We start from the raw sequence: 19,372 nt of genomic DNA on the forward strand, positions 1-19,372 counted from the left end.
CAAATTAGCATGATGAATCTATTCACTTCTCTTGATCTGTCATTTGTACCCTTGGATTTATTTCTATTCTAATTACAGAATCACAAAATGAGGTCTCGGTTAAATTACTTATTTACCGCCATCATTACAAGGAGCGGTTGGCGGTGACGGGCGCGTTAAACGGGCACTGGCAAAAAAAAAAGAGCCAAAGGAGATGCTGCTAATAATTTGAGCTAATTAAATCGTAAAGTCCCGACTTTATAATTAATTCGCAGAGGTTACACCTTACAGTGTTAGCGCCAGTAGCTACTACCGTTAGCTAGTAATTGCTCATTTGAGATAAGGTGACCCAAATTTCCAGGAACATTTGAAGTCTGGCGTTCAATGATGGTGCTTTTACCACGACACACTTCCAGCGCGGCTATGGCGATAGTACCTGCTCTGGGGAGGTTTCAAGAGAGCCGAGTCGACACTAAAATGTGACGTCAACAGACTGCTGTTTACCGATTGGTCAGAGAGCGCCCAATCAAAGACAAGATTCGCCAGCGTGTCACACGTCTGTGACGCTAGCTTCTAAACGGTTGAATAACTGCCAGATACCGAAAGTTAAAAGTTATCTTGGAAAAAAGGGGCACAAGCACTTACTCAGTGAACATTTTTTGACAATACTACAGGGTTAAATACCCGAGCCGTACGCTCAGTTAACGCAGCATAACTTCCAATACCCTACAGTCCTATCTATGGTCTAACAGATAATTGGCTGAAAGTGGTGTCGATCAAATATGTCTGATATATCACTGGTTTAAAAACGTAAACAAGGCTTTCATGTCCTGGCCACACACGTAAACGGCTGAAGCTACCGGGACAGTAATGCCGAAATGTAAAACAAAATAAAACTCCAAATTCTGCAATAAGAGCACCCCCGGGTGTCGTTCTTTCTCCGTCTATCTGCTTTTGCAGCATTTGGGATCGACCACAAGTTTCTCCTCAGGGAGCAAAGTGAAAGAGCAACAATAATAATAAGAATATTTGGCGTAAACAAAGACAAGAAAGAAACGAGAGTGGCGCAGATAGGGCGAGAAGGAGAAGAAATACACTAGAGGAGGAGGAGAGACATGAGGGTGAAGGAGGGACACCTAAAAAGAAAAAACAAGGGAAAAACACACAGAAAGAGAGGAAGAAAATGAGAGAGGCCAGTCAGGAGTGTATCCATGGACAGGAAGTGTTGAGGCGTGGTTGGCTCGCTCACCCCTCTCATCAAAACCCCACCACCACATCACTACCGTGCTGCTGCTGCTGCTGGGAAAGGCCTAACCACACACAGACACACACACACACACACGGCGCATTCACGCATTCTTGCTCAGCCCAAAATACACTTGCACACATTGTAACACAGAGGATGAGCTGCAGCAGCCTGTGTGACTTTGTCATAGTAAAAAGAAAACAGCGGGCAGCTGAGCGTGGAGGAGACGACGCGAGCAACAAGTGTCGGTCAGCGCAGACGTATATGAACGCGTTTCACGGGCTCGTTCAGAATTTAGAGAGAAAATAAGAGTAAACAATTACAAAAGACGCTATTTATATACAGTACGCATGTGTATTGGGGCTGTGTGGCTTTTAAATATAAACAAATGGCCATCACATTGCAGCCATTGTCTAATGAGTTCACACAATGTCGATTGAGCCCCAACAGCTCTTCGCGTCTGTGTTTCTCAGTATAGCAATGTTTGGACCTCTTGTTGCCCAGCAACGTCGCTGGTCCGCACACAGGAAGTGATTTGCAAGATAGACAGAGGCAGCGGCGACATTGCACTTTTAACAGGTTGGAGAGAGAGGCTGTAAACAAAGAAAACACTTCTTGTCCCTGCTGCTGTATACACACAAACGCTCCCTCGGTAGGGCTGGACAGGAATTGCAATAGTGATATCAGAGGGAATGATAATTCTTACATAATTATTCTCATTTTCATTCAGAAAACATATTTAAAATGATCACTGTGTGATATTTTTGCAGATCTGTCAGAGACAAGGGTGTTCTCTTCAGTCTGTAGAATAAGATGTGTATAGATGAAGACAATAATTCATCGAAAATGATATTTTGACACACATTTTGTTCAATTTTGCATCATTTCTCTACACAAATACCAAACACAGGAACAACAATAGCGGCAACAACCAAAAAAACAAAAACAAAACAAAGAAAAGTTAGTTGTTTGTGCCAAAACAAATCGAAAAAGACACGCACCTTGAGGCATGCTGATCTTCTCCCCGTTCTTGCACTTGAGCTTGTGCTTCTTGAAGGTGCCCTTCCTCTTCTTGACATTGGGTTTCTCCTGGTTCTGGTTCTGGTTCAGGTGGAGGATGAGGAGGCTGAGCTCGCGCTCAAACACGTCCTGCTCCCACTGCGCCAGCTGCTGCTCGCGCTGCCGCAGGAACTCCTCGTGGGACTTCTGCTCCAGCGCGGCCCGCTTCAGCTCCTCCTCGCGGCACCGCAGCTCCTGACAGATGAGGAGGAGGAGGACGACGAAGAAGAGAGCAGTGAGGAGGTGTTTTTTTTTTTTTACATCCCAATCATGTGTGACTGGGATTTAAATTCCTATCTCCCCCTGAGTGGATGAAGACGGCTGCAATGAAAGCTTTCATCAGTATTAATGGACGGACGACAGCCGCTGTTTGACATCGTATTTGATGGCGCACGGGTTAATGTTTGATGTGAGGGTTCTGGATCACCTGAGAATCTTTTACGATATAGATTCATCACACAAGGCACACAAAGATCAAAGTAAAAACAAACTCACAAAAACTCAAAGCAGCGCTTTTGCAGATCAAACATGTCTCTTGCAGGCGTAAATTTAAGACGTGACGCAGCTGCTATTTTTTCATCCATCCATAATCTAAAGCACTTATCCTCGGAGGGTCTCCAGTGGAGCCGCAGTCAATCCCAGCTGACTATTTATGCTTATTTACCACATTTTATGTAGTATTTCCTGCTACATTCAAGTTTATGACGATTAAGCATCTCATTATCATCACTTTCTTACAGTTCTAATCCTGGAGAGATGGTCCTCCACTTAAGCTTGCCTCCTCTTACCTTCTCCTTTGCCCGCAGTTCATCGAACATGTCCTGGATCTCCAGTTTCCAGTCCTCCTGCAGGGAGTGGAAGGAGTCCTGAGGCATCTCCTCCTTCACCTGCTGCTCCAGCGCCGTCAGCTGGGCCAGGATGGAGCTGAAGTTGGGTCTGTGGTGGGGATCCTGGTGCCAGCACCCTGCAGACACAGTCGAGTCATGTTTACATGGACCTCCACTGGTGGTGTATGACATACGAGCAGTATGCAAGATATAGCAAGGCCTTACATTATTATAGAATAAAGAGATTAGGAAAAACCCAACAGTTGACTCAAATGGCACTTATCCACTTTATAGTTCTAGCTCTACTTGGCTTGAATCTTCTCTTCATGTTTTTTAGTTTTCCATTAGCGAAAGTACCTGGTGCCTATTGTTAGTACCTGCCCTAGCGAGGTTTCAAGCGAGCTGAGCCGATACTAAAATGTGACGTCATGAGCACGACGTCCGACACAAGAATCAAGCCGAACAATGCCGACCTGTAGATCGGTTAAAAAGAGGTTTAAAAATCCGGGAAACGTGCGTTAACCTCCAACATTTAGCAAGGAGACGTCTAAAATCTCAATATTTAGCAGAGGAGTCTGGTGTACTTAGTGACAGCTCGACAGCTGACGAAAGCCGGCGATTGCGAGCCGAATCACGACCCGTTGAGCCATATTTCAGTTCAGCGACGACGTGCCTGATACCAAACCGAGTCAAGTCGAGTCAAGTCGAGTATAATGGAAAGGTTCAATATATTGACAAACCACCAGGGGGAGTCTCCGCCGGTTGCAGAAATGAGTCAGATTCAATGGGAGTCTATGGAAAAAGCCTTCTTCTCACATTAATCCGGACTCTCTTTCAACAGAACATGTTTCCCATTTTGAGGAAAACAGATGTTAAAGCACGTTACAGCACATATGAGTGGACGACAGTATGATTGACAGCTGTAAGTGTCCAGTTGCATTTGCAAAATGTCAACATGGCACCAGCCAAACTGTGACTTTGGAGATCTAAAATGGGAGTTCAGATTCTTACAGGTAAACAGCTTTACACTGCTACCGTGCGACTTCTTCCCAGAGTTGCTTTGTTAATTATATAATTATCTCCCAATAAAAAAAAAAAAAAAACCTCACTGGCACCTGCTGACACCTGATACTATCAGGATTTACCCCTGGGTTATGTCAGGTATTTAATCAGGTGAGATAAGAGCAGTAAGGTAACATGTGACATGACAACCAGGTGTAAAAAATCTACGACTCTGTATTGACAGTTCTCTCTACGGTGATTTCTCCTGTTGTGGTTTGAAGGTTGAACACAACTCACTCGTGGAAAAAAAGAACAGAAAAAACAACTTTACTACCAGTGATAGGAAGAACAGGTTCCCCATGTTTTTGTTTAAAAAAAACAACCCAGCTATATATATATACCTTCATATCATTTTTAGGGGGGGATTTTTGAACTTAAATCCTGCTGTGAGTTTTATTTGAGTACTCAGCAGCAAAATCTTGTTTCCTCAAAACAAAACAAAATCTGATTTCCAGTGCAGTTTCACTTCTTTGGACATTTTTCTTGAATCAAGGGACGTGAAAGAAGGAAGTCACTCACTGATTCACTATAATCCACACATGAACCCATCTGCACGGAAACAACCGGTACAATTCTATCAATTTAAGGCCCATTATTTGAGACACTCGTGTGAGCTTGTGCGAATATAATCTAGAGTCAGACTGATCTCTTATTCAAAGGCGTTCCACATTATTAACTTGCTGTGGGGAGTTGTGCATAATTTGCTGCAACACTGTGGGCATTACATGCAGATCAGAAACCAATTTGATGATTAATTAATCCACTGAGGTGATTTTTGTGAGATTGAAACTGATATGAAGTGGGAAGACGGTTCGGTATGAAGCAGATGAAGTGGCATTTCTTTCCAAATTCAAACTTGAAAAAAAAGAGAGCATAAATTGATCGAAACATGCTGCCGGGTCTGGCAAAAAGCAAAACTTCCACTCGACATAGAGAAATTTGTTCTCACAATTTCAACACAGCTTTGGGGAAATAGAAATCTCACGCAAGACTAATGAACTGAGAGAAGCAGCCTTGACAAATACATTCAGTTACACACACACACGCGTGCGCACACACACACGCGTCCCACCTGACATGAGCTGTGCAAAGGGTTCGGGGCACGTGGAAGGTATGGGCAGTGTGAGCTTGTTGACCGCGACTCCATACGCGACGGCGAGCCCGTCGATGCCTCTGTAGGGAGCCTCTCCTGTAAGCAGCTCCCACAGCAGAACGCCATAGCTGGAGGGGGAAACACACACACACACACACCACAAGGCATGAGACAGAGTACTCAGACTAAACTTAGACAGAGTATATATCCCACAGCAAGCTTCATTATAGAGTATTTTAGAACACATACAGCACTTAGCACTCACTACTTATGTATATACTGTATATTTTACATTGTGAATATAATTCAAATCGAGCTACAACCATAGACTGTATATAAAAGACGACGTAGTCTTCCAGTTCTTGTGGTGAAAACCAGACAGGACTATCAATGTTTCAGGGAAACAACTCTGTTCAGTGTGCGTTTCATCGTTCTTTGCCAAGTAAAATAAAAAAGTAAGATAATGTCAATTAACATTAACCCTTAACCCTTTGTGCTCCCGCTGCACGGTGCACCCCTGATAAATTGCCGTGAGAATGATACCCAACTCCTTGTACGGACGTTTTTTATTTCATTTTTGTACATAAAAAAACGAGCCAATCGAACTTTGAACTGTGACCTATTTCCAAATTTCACAAATTCAATAATTCACAAATATGTCCATCTGGACCTTTTTTTCGTTGCCAGAAAATGTCCAGTGAGTTCAGTGCTTTTGCCCAACTTACAATATCTGGCAGTTGTTTACAATTTACTGCATGTAAACAAGAAAAACTAAATGTTTTATTTAGAAAAAAAACATTGTAGTTGTACATGAACACCAGATTTTGCATGTTAAATTTGAAGTTTGAACAGTATAATACATATTTTTAATGCAGTTTTTGTCTCAATGTCCAAAAACAGGCCAATAAATGGAGACCATGTACAGGCGTCCAACTCTTTCCTCTCTGGTGACAAAAACGCTGATTGTCCGGCTTCCTGCAACAGCGTGAGTAAAATGACGACGATAACCACATGTTGGATTTGACGTGACTTCTCAGCTTTCAGAAACCGTTGGAACTTTTCCGATAGCACAAACCGTTGCGCAATTACAGTAATGCAAAGTGCGCTTGCTCGGTGTTAAAGGGTTTGCCTATAGGTTGTGCCGAAAAAAAGTATATAAGACGCTCTATATTGCACATTCTTGTAGCCTCTGTGTATACATTTTAATAAAGTAATGGGGGAAAAAGCAGCCTAAATACTCTGTGTTCTAAGAGTTAAAAGAAAAATCACCACATTGTCTTGGGGGTTGACAGGAAGGGTTTCATAATGTATCAGAAGCATTTTGCCATTGCCCGCTTTTCTACACTTGTAGAGTCGAGCTTTAATTCTACTGCATTTCTTACTTTGTTATACTTCACGCATTCATTATCATGAGCAGTGACAGACGGCGCAACAACCAAGAAGCCACGAAGTGTACTGGAACATTTCTGCCCGTTGAAAGACAAGCTAGTAAACTCAGTGGGAACTCCAGAACACACACACACAAACGGGAATCTGAGGCCACACAATGGGAGCAGCTCTGTGTCCTAAGAAAAATGAAGCATGGTGCAGGACTTGGATCTCCCACACTGTCAATTAGCCTTTGCCCGGACCTGACTGAACGCAGTTTGGAGGCTGGCTAAGTGGAGAGCACAGGCCGCAGCCCTTTTTTTATTTAGTTCTTTAATTACAACTTCTGCACTGACTGTGACTGTGCAGAAACGCTGCTCGACGACTCGCCCTGAGGCGGTCGTTGTCTCTGCGTGGCAGCTCTGGAGACGAGCGGCCGCGGACAAATGAGAAAGAATAGTAGAACAAAGATTACCCTTCATTTTCCCGAGCGCGGCCTAAGCATCCGCCCGCCCGCCCGCTTATTTCACTGTTTTCTAGATTGTGCAGTTATTGCCGTGAAAATGAGTGTGCGTGGGTTTGCTGTCGTCGAGAGACGAGGGACATGGAAATTGAGAGGATGCATGTGTGAGATGGAAAATATTATTTTTAAAAAAGAAAGAAGTCTGTACACGTTCTGAATCCTCTTCAGATGTTTTTAAGAACACTTTCAAAAAGGTCCCCCGATAACAAAAATACTCACATCGGCTTATGAATGAATGAAAAAATAGCTGATATACCTGCACAGCACTGTGAAGATGTCACAGTCTCTATTGCCGAGTAAGGTCAGCCACGCATATTCACACACGGCAAATAATACTTGATTATGGTTTAATATCTTTGTGGAAAAACCACACACCTTTATCAAGGGACTGTTCTCTTAGTCACACACACACACACTCGCATGCAGCACCATTCCCAGATAAAAAAGCCGTGGTTTGGTCTGGTGTGTGGCCTCCTTCTCTGTCTATACGGCAGACAATGGGACAGTGTGCAGCACACATGTCCCACAACAAAGCACAGAGCAGCTCTTTGAAGCAACACCATCACATGGCTGCGGCGGCTCGGCTGTAATCCATCACTCTTTCCCTCCATCTCCTCATTCGCTGTCGTCCCAACCCACCAACCACCCCCCCTTTACCCTCACTTCTCTGCACTTTCACCCTTTGCCCCCCTCCACTTCCACCATGTCTCTGTCAACAGCAGGTCCACTGTCCTTCTCTAGAGCTGAAGATAATTAGTATGTGATATTGGACAACCTATTGGTTTTTTTCCTGAAATTCAAATTTAATTCAAGCATTCCTTTCCCGTGGTGACTGCAGCGATGAGAGGAACTATGGGCTGCAACGGTGAAGCTTAAATTTTGCGAGACTCGTAATGCCAGACATCCTCAGGAAATCCTGCAGCGCGATAGCCGACCCTAAACAGAGAGGTCCGTCACTACAGAAACGTACATATCAGCGAGCAACTCCTACCAGACACTGCCGATTGTTTCTTTTAATTTGGGTCACTTTTCGAAAGTCTCGGGTCAATTTTCTGGTTCGGTGACGCATGCGTGTTGCCGTCAAGGAGGCAAACTGTGACCCTTCAATTAAACGTTTTCTTCAGATTAGATATGAATATGCTACCGTCTTTAGCTTTTATGTTTAGAGTCTAAAACTTTCAGCAAGAAAGCATATAGATCGGTGGCAATTGGTGGCCCGTGGGCCAAAACTGGCCCGTCAGCATCAGTGTCTGGCCCCTGGCAGATGATTTAACAAATCTGATCTTAAATTATTTGTTTATCTTCAGAGATAAAAATATAAACTTATTCAAATAAAGTCTAAATGTTTGGTTGGAAAAATGAAGAGGGAAACAGTGCTGTTGTCATAGACAGCCAGGTATGGAGAGTAAATAACTACTTACTTAAATTTAAATGACGCACAATAAATCTCACACGCATTTGTCTTCCTAACAAGCTGGTGATAAAAGACAACGTCCACCTTATTGTTAGTTTAAGGCAGCAAACATGGGTTTTTGTTTCTGAGTGTTGAAGATACCATGCAAACAAATTGGCCCTCGACCACATTTACTTGCTGATCCCTGCTATAGATATAATCTCCAAAGGGTTAAACTGTTCCTTTAAGGAGCCATGGCTCAATGCATGATTACTTAAATACCTTGCAAGCACACCTGTGCACATAATAAAAAAAAAAAATCCTGGATTGAGTTCAGATGAATTCCATTGTAAATTACACAGCAGCTAAACATGCCTGATCTTTAAACACACACACATACACACAAATGCGGGCGCTCACCTCCAGACGTCGCTGCCCTTGGAGAAGGTGGAGGACTTGATGACCTCAGGAGCCATCCAGGCGTAAGTGCCAGCTGTGCTCATCTTGGTGGTCTTGTGCCATTCTCTCGCCAGGCCGAAGTCGGTGATCTTCAACGTCAAACCCTCCATGCACTCGTTCTCTATGGGCTGAGCCAGAAGAACTGGAGGGAAGATGGGTATATGTACAAAGACAGGGAGAAGGAGATAAGAAAGACTTTAATAGAGTAGCAAATATTCCATCAAATGCTAACTCGTTGCATAAAGCTAATGTGTTATGCATGAAAATCCAGTGTTCTGTTTTTTTTACGGTGTCTCATGACAATGTTTTGTCATATTTTAAATTGTTGTATGGTAAATATTGAACAGAAACGTTGTTTTGCAATCATAATATCATATTTCAGCCTATAAAAATAAATAAAAGAAGATCGCAAACATGTTTTCTGCAAACCGTGACAATGTTATATTTGTCTAATATTCTCTTCAGGGTGTGTGTCCTTTCATTTCTGTGGAGACATTTCACCGTGTTTGCGGGGAAATTCTCAATGAGAGCAGGAATGAGACATCCAAGAGACTGCAGCACACTAAGAGTCAAGAAAATGTGTCATAACACATAACCACGATCGTATCAGTGCTTTTTGTGCCTAAAACTAACCACATTCATAACTAGGAAACTGTTATCGTCACCGCCGTGGCCAAAAGCACCACTGAAAACATGTAAATAAGTTCATGTTAGTTCCAAAACATAAGCTCACGCGCAGAATCCTTGGCGACTGGTTTGCCAAAGTCTTACGTCTGCTCTGTGTTAACAACGGAATCAGTTGAGACAGGTGTGTGTTTTAATTGCTTTTTGTGAAGGGAAAGAACACAGGGATGACACACAGAAAAAAAGAACAAAAGCAACAAACAAACAAACAAAAACCACACCCGTCAGAATAAAACAACACTGCTCAGGCCACTTGAGGTTCCAATTTCAAACAGTGTTCCTGTCCTGGCTATACCAGTGTCTAAAGTATATGTGAGGAAGAGGAGGATAAAGCGGTAGAGAATGGATGGATGATGGATGGAATTAATCTGCCTCCTGTGAAAAGTCTGTAGCTGACTTTGCTCGGCTTATTTACGCCCCTGTAACTTTCTTTAACGCCTTTCATCCAGTCACTTTTTTGACCTACAATTCACCAAAACAAACTCTATAAAATGGCAAATCTACTAGAAATGTGTGGTTTTTTGCTTTCGGCACACAGTAATTGGCCTTTTCTCAAACAACATAATGACAATGACTGGCACCAGGATTCAGCACAAAAAGCAAAATCACCGAATCAATCAGATATGGATGACTGACTTCTCAGTACCGGTGCATATACAGTCATTCTGCAAACATGGATGCCCAGGGAGAAATCCAAAATGAGATAAGTACACACTGTAAAATGTAATAACCTACAAGCAAACAAGCAGTTATGCAACCGCGCAGCACTGGAAGGTTCACCGGGTGAGTTTCTATGAAAATAGAATATAATGCCAAGGATGTTGGTTGCTGTGGTGTGACTGTGTATCACATGCCTCAGTCTGATGGGCAGCAGTGCCTCTCTTCCCTTTTTTGTTTTTTCTCGCTGGCAGTGCTGGGCACCACTCACTCAGGACAAGGCTGGCCGTCAAACACAGGGAGGGGAAGCGGCGAAGAATTCGACTTATTATAGGGAAGTAAGACTCCTGCTATTTGCAGTCACTTTCTGACTTTCTGTCCTCGCCACTTTTCTTCCCGAACTGAATCTTTCTCAAGAAAATACCCACTTTCTTTGTTCTTCCAGTTCCACTACACAAATATTAGAATTTAATCTTTCACTACACACATGAAGGACACCCTCTCTTTTTTCTCTTTGTTGTCTCTGTCTTTGTCTCGCTGTGTGTGTCTCTCTCTCAGACATCCTGTGCTGTGCCTCGCAGCCCAGAGGCAGCGAGTTTGACGTCACAAAGGAATGCATCACAAGAGGTTGTGTTGTCTGTTCTGTGTGCGTGTGTGTTGATGGATGGGAGGCTTGCTTCTCTCCTAGTGTACTCGAACGATCATTTCTGCACCCAGTGCTACCGAAACTACACACACAAACCCTCCAGGACAGGGAATCATGTCTATTCTGTTCCTCAGATGAGGACAGGTGCAAAATCCATTAAAGGGATAGTTCAGATTTCTCCAAGAGTGGTTGTACGAAGGACGGAAACAAAGTCAGCACTTCTCTGCAACCAAAGCCCGTAGACAAAATCAGTGATTTTACATCACAGCACACAGGAATTGTTGATCCACTGCTGCCTCAATGAGTAAGTTCAAATGTGTCATTTTTGTGACTTTGGTGTTTGAAATCCTTTGTTCAGTTTAACCTTGGAGACAAAAACTTATCACAAAAGACAGCAGTACACCACCAGCAGCTCCCACGTCTCCTGCAAGCTAAAAATGCTACTTTTCTCTATGGGATTTGGTGCAGGAAAGGAAGCAGTTTATAAACTTCTGTTTCACACAGCAAGATCTCTCAAGGGCACGGGGGGGTAGCGGTCAACACTGACCATGTGTGTCAGTACCTCAAAGAACCATACTTGTAACCACATTGATGTTTTGCAAACAGACGTTAACAGACGATACCAGTTGTTTGTGCCATAATTAATCTATTTTCCTCTAAGTGTGAGCACAATTTACTAAATCACCATCACGTTCTATTGACGAAGACGTGAAACTAACGACTGAGACCATTAAGTCCTCAGGAGAACGTTAACTGACATTATAAATCAAGGGTTAAGTAGGTTTCCATTCAAATGGAGCTCATTGGCTCAGTGGCTATTCAATACATTCTAATTTCCTGGTTGGATTCAGGAGGAACCTGGAAGACTAGGTCCTTTTTTTTTTTGTTAAATATACAATCTTAACAGAGAGACACACATTATTAAAAAAAAGGTACCTCCATCACAAACTTTCAAATCCACTTCTGCCTCAAGAAGACGACAAAACCAGTCAGGTTGCAGAAGTAAGCCAGTGGCCAAAACAACAACAAGCGCTACAGTGAGAAAAGAATTGCATGCTCATTTAACCTTTCTGCAGAAAATCAATTGCTGTCGTTCTACAGCTGAGTCATTGTTTCTGTCAGCGCCACAGGCCCTGAGGGAGGGGGTGGGAGCGGTGGAGATGATGAGGAGGAGGGTATTTACTGCGACATGCCCTAATCCCTTGCTTTACTTTTTTGTCCGCCTGCTGGTTGACAACTGGAATAAAAAAAACAAGCCCCGGTCAGTCTCCCCCACCCGCCGAGTGCTAGCTCTCTGCGTCGTGACCTCACTTCCAGGAAGTGATGCTGGCATCAGCCAGTTGGCCATGGGGCCTCCCTATAAACAAACAAATAAAAAAAATATGCAAACAAATACAGGAGCAGACTTGTTCCTGCTCACGGTTCATTGTGCAAAATAAGCACAGGACTATTTTAGGAAATGGAAGTTAAGAGAGGTCACATGACTCGCGACACTGACCGAGGCAGACGGGAGGGAAGTGTAAGAGTAGTGGTAAAACGAGCTGAGGTTACAGAGACACACAGAGAGAGAGAGAGAGAGCGGGGGAGAGGTGGCCAGGGTTGATCGTTATCATATGATTGAGTGAGATGCGGCGAAGCTAAAAGTGGCTGCTTGGGCTTAGAAAGCAGAATTATACAGTAGATGATGGAGCACTCACACACACACACACACACACACACACACACACACACACACACACAGTGACACAGTCACATACATAAAGCAGTCATTCTACAAACACAGACACTCAAGACAGGAGACACTCACATCCTGTGTCCATTTTTAAGCAATACACACAGCTGCACACAAGTATGCTATGCACTATACTACGAGTAGCATAATGTAAGGAATCTCTGCTCCGAGATGCACACACCCACGTTTGTGTGGCATTGATAGTGAGGACAATCGTAGACATAATGCACTCTCTAGCCCCATAACTTTAACTATCACAACTTAATGCTTAACCTTAAACCCAATTCTTACCCTGACTCAAAAACCAAGTCTTAATCCTCAAAAAGCCCCCTTTTTTTTTACCATTACCATTCACCCTCGTATCGCAAATCATATCAAAATCACATATTTAGTCATAAATAATCACAATTAGATCTTTAAATAAAATTGTTCAGCCCTAATTAGGACCAGACCAAAATGTCCTCACTCCCTCAATGGTAAGCTAACTGCTAGGCTAGGACAACCGCTGCATGTGAACATTCACGTAGCACATGGAGTTAGCGACACCACCGCTAACAAGGAGCGAGGGCCGTTATGAATCATGCTCAAAACTACCATGACGTTGTTTTATACGCAACACAAACACACACACCAGTGACTAGTTCTTTTCGGTGTACTGAATCATTAGAATCAGTTAATTAAAAAAATTAGTTAACTTATTCATGCATAACCTGAGCACAGCAGACTCCGTCTGACACAGTCACTGAACTGATATACGGCTGAACGGGTTGTGATTCGGCTCACTGCCGCCAGCTTTTGGCAGTGCTGTCACTAAATACACCAGACTAGCTCACAGACTCAAATATCAGTATTGGCTTAGCTTGCTTGGAAACTTGTCAGAGCAAGTACTAAAAAAGTACCAGGTACTATCGCTAATGTAAAAGCAAAAACAAACAAAACGAGTAGAGTCGAGCCATGCTAGAACTGTATAATGAAGTGATTAGTTTCTGTCAGCACCTGTATGGATATGAAGTGATGTCATGTGCAGTTGTGACGGTGGCTATCATCATCTGCGGCTGTCTCATTACAACCAACCAGGTATTCATCTTTGCCGTTACCATGACAGTTATTGTTTGGAATCGCCAAAGGCACCACAATATGGTATTATCACAATATTTAAGTCACCATAAGATAGTATCACGATATTGCAAAATACTGAGTACTTGCGAAATCATATATTGCATATACGCACACGAAAGTAATTTAATTACAAAATGCTTTGGCAGACTTAGCACACTTCCCGAGCTGAGGCTGAGTACATCCACAGTCCAGCTCCCTGTGCAGATTTCCCTCCTCTGACCGCCGCCATCACATGGATGACGACCGCTGCATTAGTCAGCTGCTCGCTGGACAGCATGTGGCAACACACCGTGTCCCAATCAGCTGAGAACAGTTAGGCAGTTTAAAGTTGTATATGTGTGTGTGTGTGTGTGTTGTTGACAAGAAAGAAAACAACCATATTGTGAAGAGTGCTATAAAAAGAGCACTGACACTTTTTTGTGGTTAGTGTATTTAGAACAATGGTATATTAAGTATGAAAGAAAAAGTGAAAATTAAATTTTTAGATCAAGCTATATTGTATTTATACATAATTTCTTTTTCGTCTTATCTATGTCTTACATTATCTACCACCTGGAATCAGTTTTTGAGGACGTGTGTTGACAAAGGTGGCAAACAGGGCAGGAAATCTACCTCTCCTTCAAAGGATAAGGGGCGAGCATGGTGACTTGATCAGTCTTGCCCAGGCAGAGCATCTTCCTGATAGCGAAACCAACAATGTCACCACAAAAACACTGTGACAGGTCTCCATGGCGACTGGACTCTGTTTGGTATTGTTTGTTGTTCTGAAACAAGAGTGTGTCAGTTGCAGACATGACTCCTGCCAGCGCGGCGGCCTAGATATGAGTTTGGTGCTGCGACTGACTCAACACTGAAGCAGTAGCCTCAGTGAGGATTCCAGTGTTAGGGGTTTTTCTTCTTTTCTTTTTTTTTGCACAAGTTTCATTCCAGAGCAGATTTTAGCCGTACCTGACTGATAAAATGTGACCACGAGTATTGACATTTCCCACGATCTGCACAAGTCATTAAGCAAGCACCTTAGGTCATTAGGATTTCATATTAGCGGGGTTTATTGCAACCTATTGTGGAAAGCAGTTAAACCATTTTTGTTTTTAAACACAAAAATGATGTGTGTGGAATAGTTTCAGGAAATCTGCTGTGTCATCATTACTGGTTTAGTGACCTTGTATTCCGAGGAAGTTAAAGCAGAGAGAGAAAAAACCCAAGAGGAAACAAATCCTGGTTGGCCTTCAACCAGAACTATTAGTTATTATTATCTAGAAACAAAAAACATGTTTACTTAACACCTTTTCTCTACATATGCTTGCTGGTTGAAAACGTACCCACTTACACTCACTTTTGCCTACAATGGGGACATACAAACAAAAGTATGTTTTTATTGTCTACAGCTGCAGGTGGCAGTGATTTAAACATGACACCGGAGTGATTACGGCAATTTTGCCTGCGACAACCCAGTCCAGAATTATGTTATCATATTCACAAAATCATACAGTTGCTGCCAAGTTTGAAAGCTGGACAAAAGTGAAGGAAATAAAAGTGTAACCACCATGACAGCCATTGTATTTGTGACGTCAAACACAACTCACTGGAGGAAAAATAACAGAAAAACAAACTCCTCTACAGGCAATGGGGAAATAGTCTGAGCGTGTGTTAAAAAAAAAGAAACATGTTTACCCACTAATTTTGGTGTGTAATACAGGGACAAACAAGCAATTCACACTCTAATTAACACCTATGGTAAATATAGAATCTCCAATTAAAGAAGCAGTGTGTAGGATTTAGTGGCATCTAGAACTGATGTTACATACTGCAATTACCAAATTACCCCTTGCCTCATACTCCCCATCCAAGATACAGAGCTAGTGTATAAATACTATATTCATTTTCTGCTGATAGACGACACCAAATCCAGACACATAAACGTTTAAACTGGTATTAAAAACTACTGCTAACCTCAATATCACTACATCATTTTAAAATAATTCACAGAAAAGTCAAGATGGGCTAACAAGCTATCTGCTGTCATTCTCCAGTGTGTTTACATGCATGTTAAAAGTCATGTTTTAGTCAGATTAAGACAATAGTCTGGTTTTCTGTGTGTCATGTAAACATGTTCGTCTGAGTGAAATCAAACTATTTTCAGTTAGACCAACATACATAGATCATTTGATTCAATGTCCTTCATGTAGATGCTTAAACGGACAGACTTGGTGTTCTGCGGATGCACTAAAAAATTCCTCCCCGGTCTTTGACCCGGAAGTAGAGGGAGACTACGTATAAACTGCAGTTCTGTTGACTGACTCAGTCAAGCCGCGGCCGCAGCTCGACTAAGCTGTGCATGCAAGCGTAGTGATTGTGATGAGAATTGAAAACTTTAATCCACATCTGCACAAGATAAAAAAAAAAGAAAGCTTTTCATGGTTAAAGTGACAGGGTCATGCAAAGAACTAAGCAACAGGGACACCCATCCTCAAGTTCCCGACATTCAAAAGGAGCAAAACCTTGAAAAGGCTCAACCTCCTGCTCAAGGACGTGTAGTTCATTCTGTACACACTCTGAATGCAAGTGATAGAGGCCGTAACCTTTCAGCTGCAGCACAGTCTTTCTCCAGTCTGGTCACAATAAGAGGCCAGATGCAACCGTCAGCCGCACAGAGCCGCGCTCCACCTCTTCACTCTGCACCTCACTTAATTATGTTTGCTCTATAATTCAGCACTGCGGCTAAGTTTCCATCTCTCACCACACCTCTCTTTCTCCCCCGTGATCATTCCGCGCAGCCCAGTCTCTGGAAAAGTTACAGTGATATATAGAATTTATATTTTTATTCCAACCATTCATTTTCTACTGCTTTATCGTCCACAGGAGGGTCGAGGGGGTGTGGTGCCAATCTCAGCTGTACACCCTGGACAGTTCGCCAGTCCATCACAGGACAACATAGAGACGAATATCCAACCACACACTCTCATATTAGCATCATGTAATCAAACTGACATTTTAAGGGTTAAAATCCTGATAATTTTTCAGTATTTGATAGTTTTAGTTAAGGATTGAAGTTGATCAAAATGATTTCGAGCAGTTTTTAAAAGTGGACATTTTTGTCCCTAATGACTTGAGAGGGTAGTACGTATTAAATCCGATCCTACATAAAAACTAATAATGCATCAAAGTCAATATTTTTGGCAAAATAAAAAATCCCCCAGCCACCCAACATTTTGTAACATTTTGTAACATACAACAGTGATATTGTACAAACTGAGTTCCAATGCTTGAAATGATTGAATGTTTGGTAGTTTTGAGCAGGGAGAAAAAATTCAAATTTGAATTCCAAAATTTGTCAAGAGAGAGACTTTCTTACAAATAATTGTACCATATGCACTAACACAGTCAAAATAATAAAGAGAGATAAAGAGAAGCAGGAACAAAATTGTCCATAATGAAGCCTGAGGCTTAATGGCACTCAATATCTGTCCAATGCAAAAACATATAAATACCTATGTAGCAGCTATAAAACAGCCACATCTGAGCCTCCTACATGCCCCGGGTCTCCTCTCCCTGCCCTGCACCCGTAGGCGCTGGGAGAATTCCGGGAGGGTGGGGGCTTTCCCCCAGGAAGAACGGGAGCTTTGTCCCCTGAGGGACGAGGCCATAGGCTGACAGACAGTCTGGCAACCTCTGACCAGGCAGTTACAGAGCAAGAGAGCGAGAGCGGGAGAGAGAGAGAGATAGGATATAATCATAGTGCGGCAGATGTCAACTCACGGTGAAACTCATTCGGCTGGAGTTTCGTCTTAGCTCACTCAACGTGTCACTCATTGAGCACAGAAATTAGGCAACACCAGTGTCAGAGGGTTTAAAAAAAAATAACCAGGCTTCTGCTGTAATCTGAGGCGTAAACACAAAGTTGTGATTCAGGTTCAAGTGCATTTTATTCAGCCTCTCTCCACCACAGATGATCCGTCATTAGTTCTAACCGAAATCCTTAATGACTTGATTGTTTTTTTTTTGTTTTTGTCACAGGAGTGATGAAACACCCTGGAAAAAGGCTCTGATGTTGAGTGACACTGTTTGTCGGGTTCCACGTCTCCGTGGGCCACGCGCACTCATTTCATCACTTTGGCCAATTAAACCAACAATGAGTGGTTGTTTATGGAAAAAGGTGAGGCCGTTCAGTTTCATCATGAGTTCCATATTCATTTTGACGAACCGGTTTGTGTGTGTGAAATTATTGGATGAGATGAGACTGTGGCGTCCTGCAACGCTGATGCACCGATTGTGGTTCACACTTTTGACCTCAGTTGTTGCATGACACTCGATTTGTATCTGACACTGTACTAACACCACAACCACCTTGGATATCTACCAATACACGATTGCAGCAACTTAGCCGTTAATGAGACATTTGACTCACAGCCATAACCCGCCATTTCAACAAACAAAATGGCAGACATTTGTCGCACAACTGTTGAATTAAGCACTTATATCACACAGTCAGGACTGCAACTAACAATTATATTTGTATTATAATATTATTTTTTTGTTGTTGTTATTATATATATAATTTTCGTGTTCGAAATTATGCACTGCTTCTTACAAAATACTTTGACCAGTATCACATAGTGATGGCACGATACTACTTTTCTGATACCGATATCACAAACTGGACTATCTATCGATGTCAATATCAGTCTGATACAATCATTTGTGCCGAGTTATTTCAAAGACATAATTCTCCTCAACTGTGGATTTTTGGATTCTATCGATCCAGTATCATAAGCTCCATATCCTTTCAAGTCCCTTTTAAAAGGTTTTATTATTATTTATTATTCCCTGTATATCAGCTGTTGTTGTGCTGTAAACTTCTTAAAGTGTTTTATTTTGTAAAATCAGTTTGACAATGCCCAACATACCCGGGGAGGGTTTTCTATTTCAGGGTATCTGCGTTAATGTTGTCAGAGGAGGGTTATAAATGATTCTCTGTGCCATGCAGGTCCTAAAAAAAATGGTCACTTATTAACAAACCTCCACTGTTCACATGTTGATAATTAACCTTCATTAGTGATAATTCTTTAGAAACTCCCTCAAAGGAGGGTCTTTGGTAAGTTGACCCCAAAGAGCCAAAGAGAGTAGTAGTTGAACCAGGTATGAAAGTCAATGCAACACATTCATATTACAGTTTGCTGCAGAGCCAATTAAAGCTGTGAGGGAGGCTGTAAACTGTAAACAGCTGTTTGTCTTGAGCTTATCTGCAACGATCATTCCATGAAAGTCACTGCACTACAGCGTGTGTTTCTGTGAAAGAGTTTCAGAAGCAGTAAGTAAACTTAGATACGGACAAAAAAAACAGTCAGAATGCAAGTTAAGTTAGAAGTTGTTCCTGGTAGTATGCTTAAAAAAATGGCTGTAATTTCGCTCTGTATCTCTACATGTAGACATTTGTTGATTTTACATGAGGTATATATATATATACATATCATGAAGATCGTATAAGTGTCATTTTTCCAAATGAATGGAACATGAGTCAGTAA

The 19,372-nt window shown here is 42.3% G+C and overlaps 1 protein-coding gene across 1 annotated transcript in view; it reads right to left on the reverse strand.

Moving 5' to 3' along the window:
- LOC122765903 (mitogen-activated protein kinase kinase kinase 11) overlaps positions 1-19,372 on the reverse strand; it is a 45,757-nt gene that overhangs the window by 13,550 nt on the left and 12,835 nt on the right. Inside the window, exons 2-5 of the mRNA XM_044020381.1 lie at positions 8,971-9,151; positions 5,246-5,394; positions 3,073-3,248; positions 2,227-2,479 (exon numbers count right to left, since the gene is read on the reverse strand). Of these exons, the coding sequence (XP_043876316.1) occupies positions 2,227-2,479; positions 3,073-3,248; positions 5,246-5,394; positions 8,971-9,151 (759 nt within the window). The remainder of the gene's footprint in view (positions 1-2,226; positions 2,480-3,072; positions 3,249-5,245; positions 5,395-8,970; positions 9,152-19,372) is intronic.

The sequence above is a fragment of the Solea senegalensis genome, linkage group LG3 (genome assembly GCF_019176455.1).
Source record: "Solea senegalensis isolate Sse05_10M linkage group LG3, IFAPA_SoseM_1, whole genome shotgun sequence".
NCBI lineage: Eukaryota > Metazoa > Chordata > Actinopteri > Pleuronectiformes > Soleidae > Solea > Solea senegalensis.